The following is a 10,384-nucleotide window of genomic DNA, read 5'->3' as shown; positions in this document are numbered from 1 at the left end:
TTAACATTTATTGCACACTCATTGTAGACAAGTGCCAAGTCCTCAAAATACAAAGCTTAGCAACACACAACCTCACTTTCACGGACTTTAGAAATACACCAACTGTGTAAAACCAATTTTGTGGAAACTTTGAGGGGAGAACAGTAATTTGGGTGAGAAAAAGATGACAGTGGAAGGTTTCGGATGGATATTTAAGCATAAACCAAGGTTCAAAGATGTGAAACCAGTCTGCCTGAAAATCTCTTCTCACTTAGCCCTTAGCCATGTTTCTACCTCTGCCCTTCCTACTTTGCCACTTTACACGTACAGCTCTTTCAGCTTCCTTACTTCTAGTTCACCCTTCTCTCTATTCACTACAACTTAGTTCTGGGAAACAATTTAGCAAAGCTATTTTAAAAGCATGGAAAGTAAAATTGATCAATTTTACTCATAGAAATTTATACTAAGGAAAAAGAGGCTTTCAAGATCTTAAATTACTTAAGAGAATTAGCATAAAATTATATTAGCGTAAAAATTTAACACTTAAATGCTTAACAACAGGGAGCTATTGGAGATAAAATACACCCATCAGAAGAAATTATTCAACCATTAAAATTTGTTTTTCAAGGAATATTTAATAACAAGGTAGATAACATATGCTTATCTAACATGAAATTTTCTATCACTGAGGCTAAAGCAACACATCCTGTTCATTGGATAAACACGGCATGCTGCATTGTGTGTACAATGCAGGGCAATTTAAAAAATACTGTAATTATAATTTAAGAACTTCAGAATTTGAATAGGTGCCAGTGTTCTCTTCCTTTTTCATATGGGAAAAGAAAACTCCTTTGAAAATCATGTTAAGTTTGGACACAAATTCCATAGCTGTATTCTTAAGATCACTCTGCAGTCTTCTTGATTCAGATGATACAAAGGAAGCTTCAATTCAACCTTTTAGAGAAGACATTCCAGCTCTCATGATCTCATCAACCAGGAGAATGTTGGTGGCAATCACAGTGCTGAAAGGGGAGAAAAAAATCAGATGGCTCAGGTTTGAGTTACGAACCCTAATTCAATTCAATCTCCAACTAGACTGTGCAAATTACAACCAGTTAAATTTGCCTTTCCCCTCCATACACAGAAGCTTAGTTGCTCTACTTACGACCAATTACATTTTCTTATGGAGAGAAAAGTGACTAAATAAAACATACCAAATTAAGAGTATAATGATTCCCTAAAGGTTAGTTTATAGTTTTGGCTTTCCCAAACTCACCAGGAGTGAAGAAGCTGTTTCTTTACACAATAGTTATCCCATATGCCTACTTCTGCTGCCACCAGTGGCTCACCTGAAAAGTAACCGAGTATTCTCAAAATCACACAGAGCAGGTCATAAGATCAGAATACTGTCTAAAAGAATTAAGAGTATTTTGTGCTGCTTTACTCATCACTAGTTACTTATTTCCTCTAGTATTAACCATGAGAAACCAGAGTTCCTCCATTAGCCCAGTACTGTACTCCAAAACATGACTCCTGTGCCCAGCAGCTTTGATGAGTGGCTGATCTCTACTTAGAATACTTCCAATGACAGGAATGCTCTACTTGTTTACCAAATATTTGAACACCTCTGTTTATCTATCTGGACACATTCCTGTCCATATTAAAGTATAGCACTTGAACTATAATCTGGCAAAATGGGCTATTTCCCTCATTTCAGAAACCTTCTATATTAAATTGAATCTAAATGATGCTGTTGACAACAGCAGGTCTTACCTATACTGCGTGGATGTATGTTACCTCTCTTCCAGTCTATACCTGTGTATTTGTACTACACTGGCCTAAGATCAGGGCTTTAATCATTTAATTAGATTTGGTTCCCTCTTCCAGCATTATTTGCTATCCTCAGCCCTTTCCACCTGTGAATAGTCGTCAAATATACCTTTTTAATCAGTTTCTGACAAAAAAGAGAATTAAGCAAGCCCAATATATTAACCTCAATCACCTGCCACAACTCAGAAACACAAAACCTGTACTCTTCAAAAATTTTCTAATGTATACTAATTACCTTAGTTACTATATCTAGTCATTACATTTTTAAGTCACTACACTTTTATATCATATTTTAGTCATTACATTTTCATATCTTGTTTTAGAACCCAGAGATCCCTGATGAAGGTGTCAAACTGCAAAGCAACTCCAAGATTCTTTTGTCCTATTTTTTATCCTTTCTGCCCTTACCTCCCCTATAGCATCTAGTTCTTCCCTACAAATAATCCTACAAATAGTCACATCTTCTTACCTGTGTTCAAATCCACACCCACAAGTTGACCTGATTCTGAATGTTCTGCTTGAACTTTAACTAGTGTCTCCTGAAGGTCAAAACCAGAGTTCTGAGCAAGAACCTAAAGGAAACAAATGTAACCCTTTAAACGATAGGACCTAAGAATTGAGAGTGAAATCTATAATAAATGAACAGCATTTCTAATTTTTTTTTAAAAAAACCTTAATTAGAGAATGACTAGATATACATTACTAACCAACTCACTAATCCACCCCAAGCCCAACACCACTCTGGTCATAAACTGTACCCCTAACTGAGCAAACAACAGAATATCACAATATTAATCTTACTTTAAAACAAGTAACAAAAAGCAAGCTTGTACTCGAATATAACCTGCATACTGCAAACCCTCTTAAAATAGTTACCTCCTGCCATCTGAAAGTTCAGATAGTCAACCCTTCCCTCCAGAGGAACCAAAAACATTTAAATGAGAGATACCTATTCTAGTCTTAGGGTGAAAACTATCAAACCTACTTATTCAAAATCCGTATTATGAAAAAAAACATATTATCAAAAAGCTTTCATCAGCTGAATCATTTAGGTGTAGTTCAGAAAACTGTTAAAGCATTCACACCTTAGGAATAATGAGCAATGCATCAGCAAATGCTTGAACTCCAAGTTGGGCCCTGCCCTTTACACTGGGCTTGTATTTAATCAGGGCTTCTGCCATTGCCACTTCCACTGCACCAGCACCTGGAACTACACAGCCTGTTGGGTGGGGGGAGAGAGAGATGCTAAGCTACAAAGACAGTAATACTGTAGAATCAATTATAAGAAAATACATAAATTAAAACACACATAGGAAAATCATTAATCTGAGAATTCAGTATAACCACAGCAATTTTAACACTGCATTTGAAAGCAATACAAACAACGTTATCAAATAGAATGATTTAACTAGCATATAGAAGCTCCTACAAGTTCTTACTAGTTCATTTATTTGTATCCTCTTTTAGTAACAGCATGCTATGAAAAAACTTAGCATACCATCAATGGCCACTATAAAGGAAAAACTTTACTTTCGCATGGTGTCTGGCTGTGTAAACTACTGACAAAAAGAACACAGTATTCAGCCATGCCTTTTAGACTAGCGAAAAGAATGTAATTTAAGTACAGTGGGGATCTTACCATCATCAATAGCATTTTTAACAGCCCTCAAGCCATCTCTTATTGCATCTTTGATTTGAGTGAGTGTGTGCTTATTTGGTCCTTTGATCAATAATGTGACAGAGCGAGGATTGTTACATTTCTCGATAAAGGTGAACTTCTCTTCTCCCTGTATGAAGAGACAGTATTTTAAAAAACAGGATATGGCTGCATAAAGAATGAACAGAGAAGAGAGAAAGGGCTTATGGAGGAATAAGGAGCATATTAAGAGGGAACAGCACTGACCATGTTAAAGCAAATTATTGAGACAGTATTTTAAAAAACAGGATATGGCTGTATAAAGAATGAACAGAGAAGAGAGAAAGGGCTTATGGAGGAATAAGTAGCATTATTAAGAGGGAACAGCACTGACCATGTTAAAGCAAATTATTTCTTTTAAAAAGTCAGATAAAACAAATGTTATTTTCCTTTCAGTGGGTTATCATTACTACAATAGACCATCAAAACATAAGTAAACCAAGGAAAAATCTCTTCCTGAGTTTTAAGGAAGTTTTAACTAGTGAAGAATTCATGAACCAAAAAGTAGTATCTTTGGAAAGAAAATACACTTACCAGTGTATACTCATAGACAAGTCCTGCATATCCCAAACAATCAGGACTTAGGCCATCAAGAGAATTTAGGGCTACTCCACCACAAGCAAGAGTCAGCCTGAAATATTGAAGTGTAACGGAGATGCAGAAGTAATTTTATTAGTTACGTTTAAAGAACAATAATTTTTAGAAAGCAATCATTTTCAGAATTACATACTCAAAACATACTCTAAAATGTATTTTAGCTAAAACCTTTCCATTTGCCACCAACCAGCTGAAAACTGGCCTTTCCTCCCAACTCTCCATTTAAATCACTCTCCCCAAGGCAGCAAATATACCTAATATGAAATCTAAAGATGGATAATAACTCTTCATCATGGTGAGCTCTTTGGGAAAAAGTATTCTCCAAAACCTTTGGTGCTGTCTCTTGATATGGAAAAATATATACAGTACAGCTCATAATTTAAAAGTAAAACAAGTATATACCAACATTCACAGCACTACTCATAGTAATCAAAAGGTAGAAACCCAAATAAATGTTCATTGGCAGATAAATGGATCAAAATGTGCTATGTATCCATACACTGGATTATTTATTCATCCTTAAAAAGAAATGAGCCTGATGCTACAACATAATAAATTCTGAAAAGATTAGGCTAAGCGAAATAAGCCAGACACAAAAAGACAAATACTGCATGATTCCCTTACACGAGGTACCAAATTCCTAGACAGAAAGTAGAATAGTATTTACCAGAGGGGGTGTGTAGTTATTATTTAATGAGTACAGGCTTTCAGTCTGTGATGATAGAAAAAGTTCTGAAAATGGATAATGATTGTTGCACAACGTGTGTGTAACTTAATGCAACTGAACTGTACGCTTTAAAACACTAGTAAAATGATCAATTTTATACTATGTATATTTTATTGCAATAAAAACACAAAAATAAGTAGGGCCAAAAAAGGAATAATCCTAGTTAACTTGCAAAATAAGTAAAATTCATGCCGGATAATCTGCTGTCCATACCTTTCCATATTTCTCCTTTTAGCTCTGCGCAGAGCTACTATGCCTTCTTTTGCAAGAGCATCTAAGGAAAAGGGATCAATTCCCTGGAACAACAACAAAAAATTAGTTTCAATGTATTTCACCTTTAAAATACAGACTAGTTTATAAAGCAAAATATCTCACCTTTTGATTAATAACAACAAATCCTTTATCTGAATCACCACAGACTTTCTTTTTCAGTTCTATTATTTTTTTAACTCTGTCTTCAATGAATTTTCTTTCAGCTTTTACTAGTTTCTCTCTCTCTTCTGCACTCTTGTAAAAAAAGCCAGAATTCACTTCTCTAAAAAAAAAAAATGTTATAGAAAGAGGAGGATATGTTTAATTTCTGAGTAGAAGATAAGCCAGCAGCCTTAGAAACTATGTTAGTCTCAAGATTTAATAGTCACTGAGCTCCAATCCCACTCCTGGTATGTTTCCTCAAAACCCAATTTGAGGCCTTGTTGTCCTTACAGTGGGGCAACTAAGTCTCACAAAAAAGTGACTTGCCCCAAACCCCAAGCTCCTCCACCTCTCTGTCCCATTCTTAAAGGGCTATAAACTCACGTCTTTTCATATTCCAATGACACGTTGCATGTGAGGATGTATGCATCTTCTACTCTCTTTTTCATATCAGGATGCCGTGCCCCATGGTCCAAAACAAGACCTCTGATTAAGCTGTTAAAACATATAAAAATTATATTCTTATTGATTTCAGATGGGCTATAACATATGCTAACAAAATCAAAACAGTGACTTGAGACTGTATTGATAATTTTCACACAATCAGCTTTATTTCTTGACTTATCTGAAGAGGACTTTGAGGTAATATCTAGGTAGGTCCAACTGTGAAAAAGCAGTATTCTGGAATACGACAAAAATAAGCCATTCAAATGAAAGTAACAACTCTTTCCTGCACAGAAAATTCTGTGGAGAAATAGTCTCAGTTGGTAGGCTATCAAACTGTGATCACTGCCTTTAAAAAATGTCTTCAAACTAGATCTTTGAAATAATTTTTAAAAATTCCCCAAAGTCTCCCATGGGTTTTGTATCCAACAGTTCAATAAATGCCAAATGACTGATATAGTTGACTTTTTTTTTCTTTGTTAAAATCTATATATGTATTTTTTATTTAAGTATAGTCAGTTGTGTCAATTTCTGGTGTACAGCATAAAGCTTCAGTTATACAGGAACATACATATATTCATTTTCATATTCTTTTTCACCTGATGTAGCTGACTTTTCAGAAGCATTCTGACTATAAATACATACCATTAACTTCATTTCAAGAGGAAACACTGAGTAAATTACTCATCTTGGCAATATACATTAATTCAAAGACAAAAAAATCAGGCAAAAGATATGAATTGTATAAACTCCTTCTGGTTTGTAAACTCACTTCTTAAGTATTTCCTAGCATTCTACCACCTACCTTGTGTCAGTTTCAGATTTATGTTTCATCTCCATGATCTCAATCATGAAGAGGTCAATAGGTTCATCTTGTTTTTTAATGGTCAAAATGGAGTCCACTACAGCCTGCAATAGAAGTGTAACCATTAAATGAATTTGATTTGCCGAAGCTGAGACACCTTATTCTTCAGAGAAATTCAAAGCAGGTTCTTGACTTTAAAAATCTGTGAATTGATCCAAGCCTATTTCTATGTACTTACAGAATGCATTATGTATGACGGGCTGAAGTCATTTACAAAATCTCAATTTGTAATTACCTAAAGAATCAATGACATCCCTACTATTGTATTAAAAATATCAGTGACAGGAAGCTTCTTAATAATGAAACCTCCATTTTATAAACTCTGTTTACTGAAAGCTTGGATTATATCTTTATAACCTGGCCAGGCATACTATTACGATTTTCTCACTTCACTTTCTTTGGGAATACAGATCAGGTTATCACTACCACAAAAATGAACCTACTTATTTCACAGCATGATACTGTTAAGGCTGTAGATAGCACCCTGTAATTGAAACTAGAGTACCAATGTGTCCAGCTGCCAGGGGTATTCTGTATAGGTGTACTGTGCCAGACACATAACAGATTAAACACATACCTCTGTTAAGACATCAGCAAGTTCAGCATGAACTTTAGTGCGTAGAGATGTTCTGGCCACATCTATAAGTGTTTCCCTGTCCATCTCTTTGCTTACTTTGACTTGTTCCAAAAACTGAAGCGCCTTCTCCTTTGCAGCTTCAAACCCTTCTGTTATTATTCTGGGATGAAGACCCTTTAATAAACACACAATTACAAAACCACTACTGACACTGCAGATCTTCAGCTAGATGCAATTATAGCTCATAATAAAGCAGTTTACAAAGAGACCTTTAACGCAATTAACATAATGTTCTGACTTTCTGAATACATTTAAAAGGATTAATAGTCCTTTCAATGCAGAGGAAAAGAACAGACATTGCTCTAGCACAGAGTCAAAGCCAAGGGCACTATAAAGCACACTTGGGTGTTCATTGTGCAAACCAAAAGGAATAATGCCCAAAACTCAAAACCATGTCCTATCAATTTGCAGTCAGCAGGACTGTATCTTTTCTATAGATAACCTGAAATTAATTCTCATCATCTAATAAAAAATAAACAGACTAAGCATCTCCTTTCTCTCTCCTCCCAGGAAATTCTTCCTGACAACAGGCTAGTAGTCACTGAGGTTTGCTTTAACCTTGGAACTACTGAGTGCTAAAAAAGTTGTAGAACTCTTATTTAAAATTTTTTGTTGGCCTTTTCCTTTTAAATATGCCAATCCTGAATATCCCATTTCTAAATATCAATTATTAATCCATGTTATAGATAAAAATCATATACATAATGCAACTTGATTTAAAAAAAAAAACCAAACAGCTTTTAGGCCAAGAAAAATTCTTTAACTTTTCTAGGATCATAACAAATTTGTGTCAGATTAGGATATAGACTCTTGTCCTCAGATTTAAGCCCCTTGATATTCTACTGTATGGCCTCTGCTACTAGTAACACATGACTGTGTATAAATAAGACTCAGATCATTTCCTATCCACAGTAAAATATCACAGAAACACAAGAATCATGTATACTTCAGAAATGTAGAGATCCGCCTGTTTCAGGAGCTCTCCAATGATTAGGACATTGGAAGTGGTACCATCACCAGTTATGTCATCCTGGGCTGTTGCTACTTTGGCTATTAAGGAGGCTGTTGGGTGCTGAATTTGCTGAAAGTAGAAGAAAAAAATTCTTAAACAAGTTAAATTAAAACAGTCCATATATACCTTAAAATATGTAAAGGGCTAATCTACTTGCACAAAATGCCCAAGTGTGCAGCTACATATTACGCTGATGAAAAATTCACCATTAGCTATTTTGTATTAACAGTTTATGATGATCAAACCATTTCTAAATATAAATTTGAGGCTTCATTAAGGCTTACTCAAGGTGATAGAGCTAACTAGTAAGAGCAACAATTTCAAATCCATGCATGTCTCTTTATGACAAATCCAGGATTCTTCTGAGAATAAATGAAAGCCCAGCAGCCTCAGAATTTTTTAAAAATAGCCCTTTTAGCAAAGATCATCAGTGGATGCTACATCACTGTAAGGAAACGTTTTGGAAAAGCACGATATTCATGCCTGCAACTCACAGATTCTTAATTACAAAGGATCCAATCATGGCTCTTGCACTGCTTTTGGTTTTTGTCTTTGGGGACACTGATAGTTTAAGAATCTAAGCCAATCATTTCACAGATAATCTCATTAAATTACGTAAAATAGAAAAGCCATGTAGATATGACTTTTACGACATAGCAAGTTTAAACTATGACTCCAAATGCTCTCTGCTAGCCCTGGCCACTACTTAGCCAACAAACAAAAAACACACGTTCTAGGTTAGCTAGTCCTTACTGAAGGTATTTACAAACACCTGGGATGTTAACATGGTACAGTGCCATCAAAACCCTAAACTTAAAACTCAAAACACAGGGAAGTCATTTCCTTTTCTTGGATCTGAACTCAGAGATGAGAAAAACGACTGCTCCTCTCAATAACCTCATATTCTTAGTCACTGGGACTTTAAAAATGGTAAAGACTTTTATTTCCCCTCTAGTTGGTGGTGGAGAGATGAAATATAACAGAGAACTCCAGTTTTAAAGGAAATAAGTATAACTATTCTGTTGCATTTTGCCTATCTGATGGTGTCAATTTCTCTTAGTTATTTCAGATTTTATTAGAATTTATTTTAATAATTACAATCCTTTAATCAAGGCCTTAAATGACAAAAATAGAGATTCAAAAGTAAGTATATCGGACTCCAGGGTTCCTCACTGTGTTGTATTGTCAATAACATTACTGATTATATTCCTTTTCTACTTCCACTGTCTGCAAAACTACCTGTTGAGAGCAAATGATTTTCTCCTACCTTGAAAACGAACATTAAAAATCTCTCTACAAGTCACATGTACTACAGAAAACCAAGACATTTTTGACTTAGTATAGCAACCTCTCACCATCTCGTGAAGCAGAACATTTCCATCTTTAGTAAGCTTGATGTCTCCAGCACCAGAAACAAGCCTGTTCAATGGGCAGAAACAAAGCACAGTGTAACTTTTTCAATGGCGACCAAGAATCCCATAAAAATCGGGCTTTATCCAGATCCTAAGAAGCTGGGGCATTGGGACAGGGTCTCTGCTCCCGGTAACAGGAACGGTGCAGTGTCCACCCCCTCCCGCCTGGGAAAGACTGCCGAAAACTCAGGTCGCTTAAGTACCAGACCGCGGGGAGAGCGGCGCCCATGCGGGCAGCTTTGTTCTCCGCGGAGACGGCATCTACCACAAGAGAAAATGGCTAGGGCGGAAAATAGGAACTACTCGGGAGAATGCGGTTAAGAAGGGCCGCAGTGGCGAGCTCAGATACTCAGAGACGACGGGCTCAAGACCGCGATCCCCAGCACCAGGCCCGAGACCGCGCGAGGTGCGCGGTACCAGCCCGGCCCTCCCCGCCGACCCCGCCTTACATCTTCATGGTGCCCTTAGGCCCCAAGTTGGTCCTCAGCACGTCCTGCAGCCCCCGGGCCGCGCTGATGTTGACCGCCAACGCCGCCTGGGCTCGGGCCACCTCGGCCTTGGGGTTCAGGGTCTTCACGGCTGCCATAGCTGCCCCAGCAGAGGAAGATGAGGGCACCCGGCGTGCTAAAAGCCCAGAGTCGGTTCAGAGCATGGCCGGGAGGCGCTATCCGGATCTTCTCGAACAGTCCGGCGCGCCGGGCCCACCCCCAGCGTGCCCACGTGCCTCCGCCATTGGGCCGTGGGTCGGCCGACGCCGCTCATTGGGTCGCG

General features: G+C 37.2%; 1 protein-coding gene and 2 non-coding genes across 3 annotated transcripts; all 3 read right to left on the bottom strand.

Annotated features, from left to right (window-relative positions):
• Positions 1–594: 594 nt before the first annotated feature.
• Positions 595–10,344, bottom strand: CCT6A (chaperonin containing TCP1 subunit 6A). Its single transcript, XM_072943033.1, has 14 exons — positions 10,063–10,344; positions 9,557–9,620; positions 8,136–8,270; positions 7,130–7,303; positions 6,493–6,596; positions 5,628–5,738; positions 5,205–5,364; positions 5,043–5,125; positions 4,040–4,136; positions 3,449–3,596; positions 2,895–3,028; positions 2,279–2,381; positions 1,256–1,328; positions 595–1,001 (listed from the first exon to the last, which is right to left on the bottom strand). Exons 1-14 carry the CDS (start codon positions 10,197–10,199, stop codon positions 929–931), a joined length of 1,596 nt encoding a protein of 531 aa, XP_072799134.1. The 5' UTR covers positions 10,200–10,344; the 3' UTR covers positions 595–928.
• On the bottom strand, positions 3,259–3,399 carry LOC116284261 (small nucleolar RNA SNORA15). The gene has a single exon (XR_004194027.1). It is a non-coding gene; the product is annotated as a small nucleolar RNA SNORA15 (small nucleolar RNA).
• LOC116284263 (small nucleolar RNA SNORA22) lies at positions 7,416–7,549 on the bottom strand. The gene has a single exon (XR_004194029.1). It is a non-coding gene; the product is annotated as a small nucleolar RNA SNORA22 (small nucleolar RNA).
• Positions 10,345–10,384: the final 40 nt, after the last annotated feature.

The sequence above is a fragment of the Vicugna pacos genome, chromosome 18, assembly GCF_048564905.1.
Source record: "Vicugna pacos chromosome 18, VicPac4, whole genome shotgun sequence".
Taxonomy (NCBI): domain Eukaryota; kingdom Metazoa; phylum Chordata; class Mammalia; order Artiodactyla; family Camelidae; genus Vicugna; species Vicugna pacos.
The sequence above is the reverse complement of the archived record's forward strand: the minus strand, read 5'-3'. Positions and strand labels throughout refer to the sequence as shown.

What these genes read in the sequence shown, in the direction of transcription:
- CCT6A (XM_072943033.1), bottom strand. Translation starts at nt 10,199, where the DNA reads ATGGCAGCCGTGAAGACCCTGAACCCCAAGGCCGAGGTGGCCCGAGCC. An exon ending in CCTAAGGGCACCATGAAGAT is followed by an intron (nt 9,621 to 10,062) that starts GTAAGGCGGGGT and finishes CCCATTGAACAG; the next exon opens with GCTTGTTTCTGGTGCTGGAG. An exon ending in TTGTTGTTATTAATCAAAAG is followed by an intron (nt 5,126 to 5,204) that starts GTGAGATATTTT and finishes TTGTTGTTCCAG; the next exon opens with GGAATTGATCCCTTTTCCTT.